At 55.1% G+C, this 16,177-nt stretch overlaps 1 protein-coding gene across 6 annotated transcripts in view; it reads right to left on the bottom strand.

The window, feature by feature from the left end:
- Shisal1 (shisa like 1) overlaps nt 1-16,177 on the bottom strand; it is a 60,398-nt gene that overhangs the window by 43,815 nt on the left and 406 nt on the right. Inside the window, exon 1 of one of the 6 annotated variants that reach the window (XM_050130610.1) lies at nt 15,823-16,078. The exons of 1 other annotated variant lie outside the window; for it this stretch is intronic. Coding sequence is in view for 3 of the 5 variants with exons in the window: in XM_050130594.1 (XP_049986551.1) it covers nt 11,510-11,792 (283 nt within the window). In the remaining 2 variants the exon portion in view is untranslated. Of the gene's footprint in view, nt 1-596; nt 695-773; nt 1,137-11,509; nt 11,825-15,822; nt 16,079-16,177 lie in introns of those variants that run through there. 4 more of the 6 variants (XM_050130594.1, XM_050130586.1, XM_050130617.1 and 1 more) reach the window with 4 other exon arrangements.

The raw sequence follows: 16,177 nt of genomic DNA, 5'->3' as shown, positions 1-16,177 counted from the left end.
GGCCATTTTTACTTTTTCCTGGAAACTTTCACAAGACATCCTCTATTTTCAGAGATCCGTAAGGCGGGGACAGAGACACCTGCACATACTGCAATCCCTCTGCAGCTGCTTTCCTCTTTCCTGGCTCTCAGTAGCCATCAGCCCTAAACCCGAGAAGGGCGAGAAGCTGGGTCAGGCCTTGTATAGGCAAAAGAGGCTTCCAGCCCGCCCGCCCGCAGGCCAGCCCTCCACCCCACCCACCCTGTGTTTGCTGAAAGGAGTCTGGCTGCTCCTGGGGCTGCAGAAGTTAGGAACATGTCACCAGTGAGCCCCCTCCACCCAGACTCTGGGTTCACTGTCCCAGGGGGCCCTTTCAGCACCCAGTGTGAGTCCCAGTTCTCAGATGAGCAGACCAAGACAATCCTGCGAAATGTCCCGGCTGTGGCAGGATTCTGGGGGCCTTTTGATTGAGGCTCAGCACACAAATTAACTCACTGAGTCTTGACTGGGAGGAGGCAGAGGGAGGCAGGGAGTCACTGTGAGGACCTCTCCTGCGCCCTCCTTGCCCTGAGGTGTGCAGGACATAACAAGCTCTGGCATCAGCAAGAAGGGCATACATATCTCAGGAACCCGGAGAGGTGGCAGGTAGCTGGTCACCATTGGCTAACTCCATACCGGCTTGGCCAAATTCCTGTCCTGATTTCAAGATGGCTGGCATCATATCCTGCTTTTCAACCCATTGCCCAGTAGAGGTCATGTCCTGCTAGTCCCTGGAGCACCCAGCTTATCCCTACCTCAGGTCTGCAGTTCTCAGCACACAGCAGGTCCTGGTCTCTCATCTAACTCTCCCCAGCCATCTTTCAAGGCTCTTCTTATAAGGACATGGAGGCACAGAGAAGGTCAGCACTATCCCAAAGTCACACAGCAAGGCGTGAAAGAGCTAGGACATGGGCAGATCCGAAAGGCTTCTGTGGGGCCTCTCTGCAGGGAGAGCCACCCTTCCCTGCTCTTTGAGATACTTCAGGCTGGACACAACCCCAGACCCTGCACCCCAATTTCCACATCAACCCTGTTCCTGGCTGCCCTACCTCACAACACCTCCCACACCAGATCTGTGTGGCTCAGCCCTCCCTGCCTGCCTTGGACTGGCATCCCTACAGCAGCCTGCACTTCAGCTTCTGGGTGGCATTAAGAGCCTGGCCATAAAGGAGGCCAGCTCCCAGAACCCCCGCCCGCTGCCCCTGGAATCTACCCTCCCGAGCCAGGCCAGAGATAAACCTTTTTTATCCTTCTTGGCAGGCAGCACACATGGGTTTGTGTGCCCTTATCTAGCCATAATCCAGATGGACTGTGGCAGCCCAGAGGCTGGGTGCCATGCAGGGCACATGTCACGTGACCGCCTTGTGGTAGGGGCTGGGAGGTTATGTCATCCTTGAGGTTTGGGGTGCTATGGTGATCCTTGGTGGTACAAGTGAGGGTACAGGGTGGGAATAACATGCACAGGTTATCCTGTGACAAAGCTGAGACACAAACCGAGGTAGCTGACAGGGAGCAGGAAGGGCTCTAAACGGGAAGTCTGCACGCAGATTCAAGTCTCAGCTCTGACACTTCTTAGCCATGAGTCGCTTTGCCTTTCTGAACTTGGGCCACCTGGCTACTTTTGTCACTGCCCTCCTGAGGGTCAATCGTGGTACAAAGTTGGTACCCATCTAGGGTCTTCTCCCCAGTCCCTTTGGCAGAGGCAGAGCTACATGGAAACCAGCGGCATACCAGCCGAGCAAAGAGCACCAGGAGGGGGTCTGTCAGGGAGGCTCACTGGAGCACATCTTGTGTCCTTCCCCTCTACCTACCTAGACACCAGGTCTAAGGAGTGTGGCTTACACCCCCTTCTAAGCCAAGCAGTGAGAGACCCAAGGGCACCAAGTTCTAGAACGGGCTCCCAGTGGCACTGTTTATGAGAGAGACCTGGAAATCGTCCAAAGGGAAAAAGATGAAAAACGTTGTCGCGAGATGGCCAAATGCCTGAGCTTCCTCGGCTGTCAAAAAAGGAATGGTCACATCAGACATCCCAGGCCACCCTAGCCATGCAAAGCCAAGGAAGATGCTTATGTTTCCAAAATTGAATTCAGATCGACACTCTGTACAAGGCTGAAGAGAGCTTTAAAATGTGTACCTACTGGATGGATCGAAACACATCCAGATTTGGCAAGGCTCACGAGGAAGAACGGGGGATGCTATAGGGGACCGCAGGAACCAGCACCTGGCCCTGGTGAAGACAGACAGACAGACAGAAAGACAGACAGGGATATTTACTACATCACTGATGAACAGCGAACGGGCAACTATTGAAGGCACCACATGGAGGTAGATGGGAGAAAGCTGGAAGCCAGGGGCATGGTCTAGGTCCCTCAAATAAAATATAGAGCAATATAGAAAAGTCCTACATAAAAGACAAGATGGGGGCCAGGGAGAAGGCTCAGTGGGAAAAGTGCTTTGTCACACGGGCATGAGGTCCTGATTCTGGGTCCCCAGCGCCCATGTTAAAAGGCCAAGAGCAGTCGTGGGTGCCTGTCATCCCAACACTGAGGAGGCAGAGATGGGTGGACCCCTGGAGCTCACAGGCCAGGGCAGCTGCATTGGTGAGCACTAGGTTGAGTTAGTGAGTGGCCCTGTCTCAAATCACAAGAGGGAAAAGCAATTGAGGAAGATTAAAAAGACACCAATGTTAAACTCTGACCCCCACACACACGCACACACTTAAAAATAAAATATACATATGTCTCAAGAGTGACAGGCAAGCCCATGCCTGCAGAGAGATGAGGCACACAGGGAACCCTGGAATCCAGCTGGGGTTGTGTTTCCTGGGGTCCAGGCTTTGACCCCAGGAGGGACTTGACCCCCCATCCCAGGATCCCCAGGATTCTTCACGTGAGCCCCAGAACTCTATCCCTTGGGAGACTTGATCACAGACTCCATGCCTCAGTTCCTTCATCTGTCAACTGGGACCAACGGTCACAGATGTCCTCATATCTTAGTGCTTTGGTCTAACCTGGGGAATTCCACTCTCAAAACCCAGGTCACCTCTGACCCAGCCCCACCGCATGGCTAAGGAACACCTGGCCTCTTAGGGGGAATAGTTCCTCCCGGTGCTGGGTGCTGTGCTTTGGTCTCCTTATTGCTGACCGCCCCCCCCCCCCAGCCCCAGAAGTCACAGACAGAGTGGGCAGACACCTGGGCAGATGCTGGGAGCAGAAATCTGGTTCTGCAGATGGCGGGAGAGGGGGAAAAAAAGAACAGCTTCCTTTGGGTCTCCAGAGGATCACATGGCCACAGCCCAAGGGGGATCAAGCAGATTATTCTAGGACCTGCCTGAAGGGGGCACTATTCCTGGCAGAAGCCTTTGTTTTGGATTCAGAATGGGAAGAGTTAAGTGTTAGTCGGGCCAACTAGCTGGGTGATTCTGGGGCGAGGGAAGTGTGCCAAGGGTGACAATAAGCATGGTCTCCCAGTGTGGGACCTTGGGCAAATCAGGAGCCTCTCCCAGCCTCTGTGTTCCCATCTGTCTACTGGGATGATGATATTCAGGTCCCACAGTTTAATGTCCATACACTTAAGGGTTTTATTCCCTTCTTGGGGCTATTGGAAGGTAGTGGTCAGTTCTCACTGACCCTAGTGAGAAGTCCTCCAGCCGCTGGGGGCATGCTTGAAGGGGGAGCTGGGTGCATGCTTGAAGGGGGAGCTGGGGCAGGCTTGAAGGGAGGGCTGGGGCAGGCTTGAAGAGGGTGCTGAGGCCCCAGCCCCTTTCCTTCCTCTGACTGCCTTTTGTTCCCAATGAGGAGATAAAAGAGTTCACTCTACATCCCTACTGCAATGCTCTGCCTTACTAGAGGCTCAGAGCAATAGGGCCAACTGACCATGGGCTAGCTGTTCAAACGATGAGCCAAAATAATCTTTCCTTGGTTTAAGCTGATCGTCCCAGGTGTTTTTTTGCAGTGCAGAGAGAAGATCCCCAGACACAGCCTAGGTGTGACTGTTGCAAATGACTGTGGCAGGTTAGGAAGGCAGTGTCGCTGTTCCAAGACAGAGCTAGGGAAAAGCAGATGCTGTGTTCAATAAAGCTTTATTAGCACCAACCATCAACCCAAGTCCGCAAGCAAGCCCTCAGGCCACCCCTCTCGAGGGAGCTGATTGGAACTGCAGACTCTGGGTTACCTCACTCCTGCCTGGGAGCCTGGCTGCTTGCTAACAGCTCAGGTGTCTGTAGGGTTGAGCTGCCCTAACCTGGGTACCCTTGGGAGACCGTGCTGAATCGAGGGAGCGAGAAGAAGGGAGTGTGCGAAGGGATGGCAGTGCCAACTATAACAAACCAAGTCACCAAGGAGGCCAATTGACGGCGGCTGCTGTTCCAACCAGAAGCTTGTCATCTGTGATCAAATGAAGTTGCCTCTAGGCCAATCAACTTCAAATTTATGCAAATAGGACCACCACGGAGATGGCAGAGTACCCTCTCCCTGACAGTCACAGTCAGTCTCTCAGGCAGCCTGGAGGATGTGGCCACTCACACATCTGTCCCCAACTTGGTCCATGACTGGGACTAATGAGCCCCCACTCCTCATAATTGGCGCTAAAGCTGCCATTGTGAGCCAGGCAAGGCTTGGATGTTCCTCCCAACGGTGGAAATGGCACCAAGGATGACCTGTGACCTGGCTACTGGCCTCCGTAGGCCAGGCCTACCTTTTCTCATTGGCTGTCACCCAGGATGTCCCCACAGAGGCTTGGCTGGACACGGATAGGACCAAGCACTTCTAAAGACTGCAAGGAGTGAGTGGCTCTTGATCCCCGTGGTGAGCACACCTAAGCAGGCAAGTTTCTCCTTGCTGACTTGCAGTCTTGAGGCCCCTGCCACTCCAAATGGGTCAAGCCCCAAATCAGAATCTCTCAGCAGTCAGATCCCCAAACTTGCCTTTCACCCCAGAGCAAATCACTGTGCTGAAGGGAATGGGGGGGGTGTAGAGGAGGTCAAAGGACACCCCCACCCCAAACCAGACACCAGCTAAGACACAGTGTCCTGCCTGAGCTGACCATGTGGGGCCCTCACTCCTTACACATGCCTGTGGTCATGAGGTCACAACGTCCCTCAGAAGTAGACCAAACCTCTGATCACCTTGCCTGGCAGTGGGAGATACCTGACTCCCAAGGGCTTTGTGCCTCCTCCCCCAGGGCTCCTGACCCAGGGGTTCCCTCCTTTGGTTATCCTCAGAGCAGAGAGAGAGAGAGAGAGAGAGAGAGTAGGGAGAGAGAGAGCGTGCGCGCATCACTTCCTACCTCCCCTTTACTGTTCTCCTCAGTCCCTACCCCCTGCCCAAAGGGAGACTAGAGATCTGACCACATTGGAACAAGACTGGACTCTCGGTGCTACTGTCTGTGGGTACCTGACATGCCCCTCTATCCACTGCCCAAGATGCCAAGAGGGTTTTTCATCAACTCCACACAAGCTGAAGTTATCTGAGAGCATCAACGGGGCAAAGGCCTCCATCAGACTGTTACCGGGTTACTGCCTTGACTTCCTGCTCTGACCTCTATCAGTGGAGGATGTGGAGGAGGAGTGACCTGTCAGTCGTGGAGGAGGTGGAGGAGGAGGTGGAAGTGAAAGAGGTGAAGGAGGAGGAGAAGGGGGAGGAGGTGGTGGAGGAGGGTGAGAAGAAGGTGGAGAAGGGGGGGAGGAAGTGGTGGAGAACATGGAGGTGGAGGAGTGTGACCCGGTGTGTGGGAAGTGAACGCAGCACTTCTTCATCTTGGTTTAGCTCAGTGTTTTATCACACAATAGAAGCAAACTAGAATAAACGTTCACTTCGGGAGCCCACCCTGGGTGGGGACCTGGGGGGGCAGAGCCCCATCACACATACTCAGAGGCACCATGTCCCCCGGCCCACCCTAGTAGACTTGACTTTTTCCAACTGGAAGGTGTCTGGTTATGGAGAGGAAATTGCCGTGTCCTTGTGACCTCAGTTGATGTCTGGATAAACAGTGTTCCGGGGGTCTAATTAGCACCACTTTGGGGGACTGTGGGCTCAGAACTTTCTTCCACTGGGGAGGTAACATCAGAGGCTGTTGTGGAAGAGCTTGGTTTGCAAAAACCCAAGGAGAGGCAGCAACAGGGAGGAACTGGGTGGGTGAGTGGGTGGGTGCCTACAGAGGGCAGCCACAGCTACAGCCACTGAAGACAAAGTAGGCCAATCTGGCAGAGAGGACCCTGCATACATGACTTACCCTTAAAGTAGGGAACCCACTCTGGGCCGACATGGGAGGCTTGAGGATAAATCATTGACCTTAGAGCTGTCCCTCTCCCTGCCTGTCCTCTGTGTGTGCTCAGGGACAGTAAGGAGTGGCCAGCCTCTGAGGAGGACTCATTCGGGTCTGAGGCATAGTCACTGGCAGAGGACATGCACCTTGTGGCAGGTCATATGCTGCATATGGGAACTGGAGCCGTCTCAGACTTCCTGCCCCTGGTCTGTCTCTACACTGCCTCCAGCCATCCAGCCCCATCCACAGGGCTCCTGTGTGGCTCAGGGTGGGTACTCAAGATGCTTGGGATTCAGGAGTCGCCTTGTGCTCTGACATTGATCTCATTGTCACCTGGGGACTGGAATCCACAGAGCAGGAGCCGAAATAGAGGATGATCTGCTTCCCGCGGTGGAACCAGAAAGGAAAGACTGCACCAAGCACCTACTGTACACCAAGCTCCACAAACCTCAGCAGCTTAAATATTCAAAAGAGGAGAGGCCTCTACTCTGAGTTTGCAGAACAGAAAACTAAATCCAGAGAGATAATTTGCCTGCCTAAGATCACACAGCAGCAGCACACGTGGGACTTAGACTGAACTTCTCTGGTCTCCACAGCCCAGAACCTTTCTGAGCCTTGGCTCTTGGCGTTGGATTTCAGGGAGAAAATCGGGGTTTAGGGGAAAAAAGCTGCCAGTCCCTGAACCAACCAGCTACGGTCACCAGAAGTCCCCTCTCATACCTGTGACCAAAGAAAGAGCAAAGACATTTGAGCCATCGGCCTTCCCATTGCCCAGAGGTGCCTATAGACACCTGCAGACATCAGCTCCCTACAGTCCCTGACACTCCCATAGGGTGCCACTCAGGCCCCCAGGGAAGTGTCAGCTTTCTGGCCTGGTCCCTCTCTGACTCTGCCCTAACTCTGTATTCAATTATTTAAATTTAAATTTAAAATAATTAGCTTGTGGCTCAGGTTCCAGCTGTGGGGTAATGAAGAGGGGTAAACTCTGCACACCTGGGAAAGAAGGGGCTCACCAACATGGAGGCTCCAAACCTTCCAGGCCTACCTCCTGACCCCAGGGACAAGGCTGTGGAGACCGATCAGGCTTCAGTGCCACCCGCACTGAGAGCAGTGTGACCAGGAGCAGGACACTTAAGTCAAAGCCTCATTTTTGTTGCTTCTTGCCTCCCCTTGTCCTTCCACTTCCCACTCTGATTAGACCTGTCTACTGGACAGCTGCTACATATGCCCCCATCCTAGGGCCTGGGGAAATATGCCAGACCAATCTTGGGGACATGTGCCATCCTGGGTCCCCAGAGTACAGGGTCTTGGCCCAGTGCTTTTCCTGAGAGCCTCCCACCACCCACAAGGTGCCTGGGGAACACAGAGACCGCCATGGCTGTCTCTGCGATCTCTGCCAATGTTGACTCTCCGAGGCTGAAGCAGGGTGATGCCATCCAGCAAGCCCCCAGGTGTCCAGCTGGTAGTGGGTGTAGAGTAGGCGGCTGTGGGCAGGGAGGGCATGAGTGGACTGGAGGGAGGGGGGAGGCCTGGCTAGCCTTGGCCAGGTTACAAATAAACTCCAGCCCAGCCGCTTCCCAGCCGCGCGGAGAGAGAGAAAATAGCTTTCACACTGTATTTGCTGATTTTTTTTTTTCACTTTGCTGCTTCTAAATCGATCCCGAACAGATTGTCCGATTGTTTGGATTTCAGGAGAGACGTCGCGCGCCTCGGGCTGGTCTCTCTCCTGGTAACATTCTCCCCTTCTCTTTTAGCCAGGGTTTAGATGGACAGCCAGAGCTGTCCTGGGCTCATCCTGGGACCTGCCGGTGACAGGTGAGGGACTGGCTCCAGAAGGAAGGGTTCTGCGCTCCACAGCGGCATCCCTGTCTAGGGATCCAGAATGACATGATGTCCTTGGTGGAATATCTCTGCTACCCTGGGACCATGGAGCCCCCCTTCCCACTCCCTTGTCCAGGAGAGTACTCTAGGCATCAAAGTCACAGCTATCAAAGAACTACATTGGCTCTGTGATCCTATGGCCCACAGCAGGCAGGGTAACTACATGCCCTTTCGGGGGGCTCATAAGACCATATTGCACAGAGGCCTGGGTCACCTGTCCTGCTAGGGTGAGTTGATTAGTAATGTCTGCCTTGGGCACAAGCAGTGGGTGGTGGTGACATTCATTCCACTTACTGTCATTCTAAGTCTATGCCGTGAAATGAGAACTCCAAGCTGATCCGAGTGGGCCGGGCAGGGAGTCTATGACCTCTGCTTCTACACAGCTCTCCATGAATGCTTTGGGACAGACAGGCTACAACGTGGGGAATGTCTCAGACTCATTCTTCAATGCTTCACTGTTGCCCTTTCACCTCTCTATCCCCTCCAGCATCTGGGTTGTAACCTCCTCCAGGCAGGCCTCCTTGATGCCCCCACCCCTGCCAGATAGAGCTGATCCGTATCTGTCATTCCCAATATCTGTGCATCTCCTCCTAAAGTGGTCATGCCCCAGGGCACAGAAGGTGACTGTCTCAGATCTACTAGAGGCTCTGACCCTGCTGGGTAAGTACTAGAGGTCAGACACATGGGACAACTGATTCTCTCAGTCTTGCTTCCCTGGGTTGCTTCCAGCCATGGAAGCCAGGCTTCTTGCCCTTCCTTGCTCATCGCATGCCCTAGATGAAGCAAGACCACCCAAAGAAGGGTTCTGAGCCGCTCCTACAGGCCATCCCTTCCCCAGGCTGGCTACGTTTTCTTGTCCCAGGCATTTAGGTTACAAACGGGAGGTGAGGAAAGAACCATGAGCCCTCAGTCACCTGATGTGGACCCACTTTACAAAGAAGGAAACTGAGGCAGAGAGGGGGAAAGAGTACCAGGTGAGGCTGCCATGCTGAGGATGTGGCCAAGACAGAGACCATCCTCCCTTCCCTCATCTGCTGACCAAGGAAGGCATTCTCCTAACTCAGAGCTGGCTGGGCTCTGGTGAGTCATGCGTTAGGAAGGCTCTCTGCTGGGACTGGCCATGAACCTGAAAGCAGGTTCTGTAGCAGAATGGAGCTGTGGTCAGAAGGTGAAGGGTGTCTCCCAGCCACTGGGGCTCCAGGGGAGCTGGCAAAGTTGCCCAGCCCTGGGGTTGCTTTTCAGCACCACTGGCTTTTGTTATCCCTTCGCTGTTCTGTGCCCTGGGCTCTTTACAAGAACTGGCACCGAAGACCTGGTGGCACTCGCTGCTGTGCCGCGCTGCTCCTGCGCTCCAAACCCTCCACCACGGCAGCTCGGACCCCAGGCCTCTCCTCTGATTTTGTTCCCCTTTCAAGCACACTGTCACTGCACCCAGGGTTCTGAGCAATGACCGCACGAGGGTGGCCTCTTGCATGATGGAGAGCAAGAGTCAGAGACACTCCGGGGAGACCGGAAGTTCAGGCTGAAATTTGGCTCTGCCGAGCTGCAGGACTAAACGCTGGGACATCAAGGAGCCTGGGCCCCAGGTGAGGCCACCAACCCCTTCAAAAAATAGTGGCAGGGAGAGAGAGAGGAGGGTGCCGCCTCTGCATTAGCCTTTCCCTGGCCTGCCCTGACATGAGGCTGTGGTGCTTCTTCTGCCATGATTAATTAATTAATCAATCCATTCATTCATTCATCCATCCACTCACTCATTCACTTGGCCATCTCTCTCTTCAGTTAGAGCAAACCTGTCCAACACGCTAGGCCTAGCTGGGGGTAGGAGGCCTCCACCCCGAGTAGAGAAGGTTAGCCCTGCCCTGGCCTCTGTGGTATCTGTGGCATCCTATGACAGCATGTACTGAGCGTTTTCTATGTACCAGTCTCGCTTAAATCCCATAGCACCTCTGCAATGAGGAAACTGAGGGTCAGAGAAGAGTCAGAGCTGGGGTGGGGCAAAGGAGCCATCGATGGAACTGATGGGGTTCTCAGAACGCTACGGTTCCTGCCGCCGTCCTCTCTGCACTCATGCAGATACACCTGACATTACTATCCTGGGGCTTGTCACTCTGCTTATCCCGATATACTTAACGTTACTATCCTGGAGCTCAGAAGGGTGCACAAGGCTCCTGGCTGGCTGACAGGAGTGGGGTGAAAGTGCCAGTCCATCACTGCCTCCTCACCCCCTGTTCAGCAGTTGCCATGGTGCTGGGGCATTGGACTTCAGCATCCTTTCCTGCTATGCCAGTGACAGCTACCATTGTGGCTACCCCTGCTGCAGGGCCCGGGACTTGCTTGTCTAGGGTCTCCTCGATGTTGAGGAAGCAATGGCAACAGAGTAGGAGTTTACATCACAGAGTGTAGCCTCTGAGAGAACTGGCTGGGCATTGAAGGCAGCAACAAATGCATTCGAAAGAGCCACCCATTTTGCAGGTGGGGAAACTGAGGCTGCAGGGCTGCATAACTTACCCAGCGTCTTCCAGTGAGCAGCATGCAGAAGACAGACTTGTCCAGAATGGAGCCCAGTATTGCCTCCATGACTCCCAGGACTCGTTGCCTTGGTGACGGGCCCCAGCACAGCAGCTGGGCTCAGTCCCAAAAGGGCTCCAATTCCAGGCAGTTACACCCAGCAATGCCACATCCCGGGCCTGCTCCCAGAAGCCCGAACTATCTAAACATCACAGTGGCACAAACAAGGTGATGGGGGCTGCGGGCTTCCTGCTGTGCCGACAGACCGTGAGGATACCACCCTGTGTGCAGACCCACAAAGCGTGTTCCAGGTGTGCAGACAGTGAGACTCAGAGCACAGGTGGGCTTGGGCAGGCCCAGACCCCACATCCCTAAGTCCAGTCCCTACCACAGTCCAGGGCTTCAGAGGTAGTGTCTGAATCTCTTCAGTTTAGTGCTGAGTTTCATTAACAGCCTTCACGCTGCTCCCCACCCTCACAGAGCCCACTCAGTGCAGGGTCACGCCGCATCTGTCTGCGGCTGGCCACCATCCTTCCTGCTCTCAGGGCTCAGCTCTCCTGAGAGAATCAGAAACCTGCTTCAGGCCCTCTAAGGGTGACAGGTGACAACAGGCACAGAGGGCTAGAAGACAAACACATGTCAGGCTAGATTGTAACAAAGGAAATGTATTCAAGCCTGAAGATGTCACTCTGGGGCCAGGCTTCTATTGGGACATAGAACATCCCTTTCTAGAAACATCGTCTGCCTCCTCTGCTGGGCATCACTCCTGCACGCCCTTCAAGACACAGTCCAGCTGATGCTCCCCTTTTCAACAGCCCTCCCGGCCCCTCTCGGGTACCTCTGTATTCCTGCATCCAGTCTGCGCAGCACAGCAGGGCAAGTGGGTCAGATTCTCTCTGCCGCTCTGAGCCTGGCTTGCAAGGTGCTCTGGGAGTTGGGAGTGAATGAGCGCTAACTACGCTGGTTCTCAGCTGGATTCCAGCTGCAGGTTCCCAGCAAGCCTCCGTGAAGCCGGCCCCACTGCTGCTGAAGCACGCGCGGATGGAAAGCTGGAAGGGATCTGCCTTTAATTTGTGCTGATGTCTGAGAAAGTGACATTTTATCACGAGCCCCTCGCACATCCAGGAGCTCCAGGACCTGGCACGGGAGTTGAACTTTCCCAGCCCTGCATCCCGGTGCAAGGCTCTCAGCCAGAGCAGCTATGTCCCTCCTCCAGCTTTCCCTCTGCCTTTTCCTAAGAGGCCGCCAGGCAGGAATAAGCAGATTATGGAGCTGGCTTTTAAAAGACCACGATTGCTCTTGTTTTCCAGGGAAGTGTGAACAACAACAACAAAAAAATTTTTTTTCTCTCTCTCTCAGGACTCACAGAACTTAATTCACTGTTAAATGGGTGTCATTTGGGATGTGCAAAGATGGTTTCTCTATTCTCCAAGGTGTGTGCACCCATATCTTCTGGCTCAGCAGTGCAGACATGAGGGGGTGATGCTCAGAGCCCCCATAAGTGGCTGAGAGCAGAATGCTGGGCACATGTGGACTTGTGGCCCTATTCATTGAGGGTTACTTTGAAAATAAATACAAATGGACGAGTATTCACATGGCCAGGGAAGGGATTCCAGAGGGGGCTCTCAAGAATTGGCTTGAAGGGGGGCGGCGTAGAGAAAGTCCATCTTTTAAGGCATTTGCACCCCTACTCCCAGGTCAGTGCCCCGAGCACTTTCCAAGGCAAGGTACTCCCAACATGCCAGGGACAAGCTGAGTCAAGATACCCAGAGAAGGACACTGATTACCCTCAAAGAGAGGGAATGGACTGAGATGTTGTCTATGGGGGCAACATCATCAGGACCAGGGCAGCTGGGACAGCCAAGGCCCAGATGGTGATGGCCTGTTCAGACAGCCTAGGATGAATGAGGACTTGGCCCTGGTTGTAACAAGATGGGGCTTCCTAGGGGTAAGTCTGAGCAGGCCTGAGAATCCCTGCCATCTTCCCAACGGAGGGGTGTCATCTAAAAGAAGCCACACCAAGGAGCCTTGGAATGTGATGGGATGGCTGGAAGGAGGGAAGGGCAGGATCACGGAGAAGGAAGAGACAGTCCTATAGAGCAGCACTATAGGCAGGGGACACACCGCACAAGGAGAACCTTCTAATGCTGCCAAGCTTCTCAAAACCATGGCATAGGACAGGGGCTGGGAAATAAGGCCCCACATTGCTTAGGGATTGCCATAGATAGCAATGGAGGATACATTAACAGAGGTGGAGAACCTCCAGGAAGGAGCCCTATCTTGAGACCATCACAAGGAAAGCTAATAGAGCAGTATTGGTGAGCAGACTCCCAGTGGTCACTAAACCGCCTGCAAAGCCAACTCCTTCCTCTCACCAGGGTCAAAGGCTGTGTTCCAGGCAATGTGGCCCGGTCCTCAGTAGCAGGGTGCTAATTGGACTCTGATTAGCAGCTTTTCCAGTCCAGGTCCCCCATTTGCACAGAAGAATGGGCAAATGTACCCACGGGAGCTTGTGTGAGAGTCCATAAGACACTAGTACAAAACTGGGCATTGCTCCGAGCAATGGTCCCCCCTGTCGCCGCCTGCCTCACAGAATCCCATCACTGCAGGCACAGCTTAGAGTCTGTGTCAGCGAAGTCCCTTCCTGCAGGCACAGGCAGCTGACACAGCCAAGCCTGGAGTCCACCTGCCACCTTCTCCCAGAAGCCAGGCCCCAGGCATCAGGCATCTGGGGAAGGGCCAGCAAGGGCTGCATTTGTGTTAGAGGGGCACGTTCCTTCCTCAGCCCACCTCTCTGCAGGGCTGCCCTCTGAAAGCCTTGAGACCTAGAAGCTTTGTTCCTCACTGATCCCTGCCCCCACTCATCCCTGATCTCCACTCTCAGGCTGAAACTAGGGGTGTCCCTTCCTAGGGCCCTGCTGTCTCGCCTCCTCTGTCCTCCCTATCCTGTAGTGTGCCCCCCAGTACTCACTGATTAAGGAAGGCCCTTCTCCTCCCCACCGTTCTCAAGTTTGCTTGTGGAGAGTTCATCTTTCTCCCTCTAGCTGACCCAGGGCTTCCTCAACCCTCCCCTCTCCTGTGTGCCCACCTCTTGTGCCCCACTGTCAAATGGCTCATCAGGGACTTTCCTCAGCTGCTTTCTCCAGAGCCCTCAAGAGCGAGGCCCAGGCAAGGGGCCACCGACGATTAAGGGCAGCAAGAGAACAGATGGACGGCAGGTGAGCAGGGAGTGGCCCTCAGCTGCCTTCCTTTTGGACAGGTCCCAAACGCTTTCTTTTCTCTGGCCTCCGTAAAGGGCTGAGCAGGCAGACTTGCCCTCACACCCAGCCATGCCCCTTCTTCCAGCCCAGCTGCCCCAAGTATTCTCTCTCCCTCCCTCCCTCCCTCCCTCCCTCCCTCCCTCCCATCTATCAGTTCTATGGCTGCCCTGAGAGAGGCCTGAGTCAGGCAGGAACCCAGAGTGCCTGTGAGGTTAACACTACCACCCCACCCCCACTCCACCCCCATACACCCTAGCTGGCGGGCAGCTCCCGCCTGTTAATCCCAGCCCTGTCGAGGCTGAAGAAGAAAGATTGCAATGAATTCGAAGCCATCCTAAGCTACAGCATGAGCTCCAGGCCATCCTGGGCTACACCGTGAAATCATGGTTCAACAAAACAAAAACCAAGCTAAAACAAAATTAAAAAGACCCTGATCGGATGCGTTTGGCTTAGCTTGAGCCGGGAGGTTGAGGGGCTGCTCGGCAGCAAAACTTTCTGGCTAGCTCTTTTCCATGGTCTCTCTCCACCAGGGCAGGCCTAGCAAACAGCCTGGTGTGGAGGGAAGAAAGATTGCCCCACGGAGGTCTCAGCACTGTGGGGAGACCTTAGTTCTGGGAAGCCCTGACCAACTTGGGTTGATACCCAAGTCTGGCTTCAAAGTGTAGTTCCAACGGACATTCTAATCAGCCCCCACAGCGGACAGTAGACACTTTCAAAGGTTCCTAAGCACCTTTAGGCAATTGGAATCAAGCAAGAGAACAAAGAGGGACCCAGGAGGCAAAGTTCTGGGTTGTCTGGCTCTGGGTGGAGCCCAACTTGCAGGATCGCCCACAATATTTAGAATCGTAGAGTGTCAGTGACCTGAGGCATCTTAGACAGTATCGGGGAAACAGGTTCAAAGACCGGCCTGGGGCACATAGCATCGCTATTCACAGGAACTTCACCAGGCTTGCTTTCTTGGTGGTTCCAGCAGCTGCTGCAGATGGGAACCACTCCCCTTCTATCTTACAGATGAGGAGGAGATGGTCTCAGAGGAGTTGAGAGCCCGGCTCAAGGTCACACAGCCTCAAGAGAGGTCCCTGGAGTTTCCCACGCAAGGCATTTTTCTCTTCCTATGCTGGGCCGGGGTTCCCGGGCAGAAGCACCCACTAAACCCAGGTTACCAGAAAACAGAAAAGTCTGGGGGGAGGGATTCTTACATATAAATGCTCTCGGGACACATTATGTAACTATGGTTCCCCATCTCTCCATGGCCCCAGGGGTCTGGCCGGGGCAGTAAGCACCCACTTTGGCACCCACCCGGGGACCCTAGCCTGGGGGACCCCGACAAGAATCAGACTCCACTTGGCCCATCAGGCAGTCGGCGCTGCTCCTTCCAAGGAGAACAGTTGGAGGCGCCAGGATGCGCTGCCCCCTTCCTTTCTTTTCCCCTCTGGCTGGATAAGAAATACTAATACTAATAATGATAATAATAATTAGAATAAATAGAACCCAAATACGCTGGGGTCTCGTTGCTATGACAACGGCTGGTGCTAATGAGCTTTTCGGAGGCCGCTGCCGGACCACCCAGCCCCGGGCGCGGGATTACTATCGATCCGGCCCTGGGAGGCGGCGGCAGCTCAGTCTGGGGGTTCCCAGTGTCGCCAAGAAGGGACCCCTGTCAACCAAGCGGCTTCCAGCGCGGTTCCATATCCCTGCTCCACGCGCACTGGGTCCCCCAGCCGTCCGCGCTCCGCGGCGACTCCCAGCCCGGCCCCGCTGCGGTCTGGGACGGTTGCCCGGATCCGGCGACCACCACTTCGCCCCTCCCCGGCGCCCCTGATGCCCCTGACACGGTCTCGCCCGCTCCCCGCAGCCGCGCGTGGACCCCGCAACCCCGCGCCCAGCTCACCTCGTGCCCGCGCCGGTCGCTCCTTGCTATGCAGCCGGGAGCCGGCGCCCGCGGGAGCCGCCTGCAGGGGCGCGGGGCTGCCCACGCGCGCCGCCGCAACAGTTGTCTGCCAGGCTGCGGGCGTGTGGGGCTCCGGGGCTCCGGCCGCGCTCCGCCCGCTGCGCCCCACGCGCGTCCCGCGCAGCGTTCAGCCCGGCCGCCGCGCCCTCTGCTGCCCTGAGCGGTCTCGGCCTGCGCTCTGCCTCTCTCTGCTTCTCTACCTCTCTGCGTCTCTGCCTCCCTTCCTCTCTCACTGCCTCTCTCTCTCTCTCTCTCTCTCTCTCTCTCTCTCTCTCTCTCTCTCTCTCTCTCTCTC

Source organism: Alexandromys fortis, unplaced genomic scaffold (genome assembly GCF_014885135.2).
Source record: "Alexandromys fortis isolate MF-2015 unplaced genomic scaffold, M_Fortis_MF-2015_v1.1 scaffold_28, whole genome shotgun sequence".
NCBI lineage: Eukaryota > Metazoa > Chordata > Mammalia > Rodentia > Cricetidae > Alexandromys > Alexandromys fortis.
This window is presented reverse-complemented; position numbering and strand designations above follow the sequence as displayed.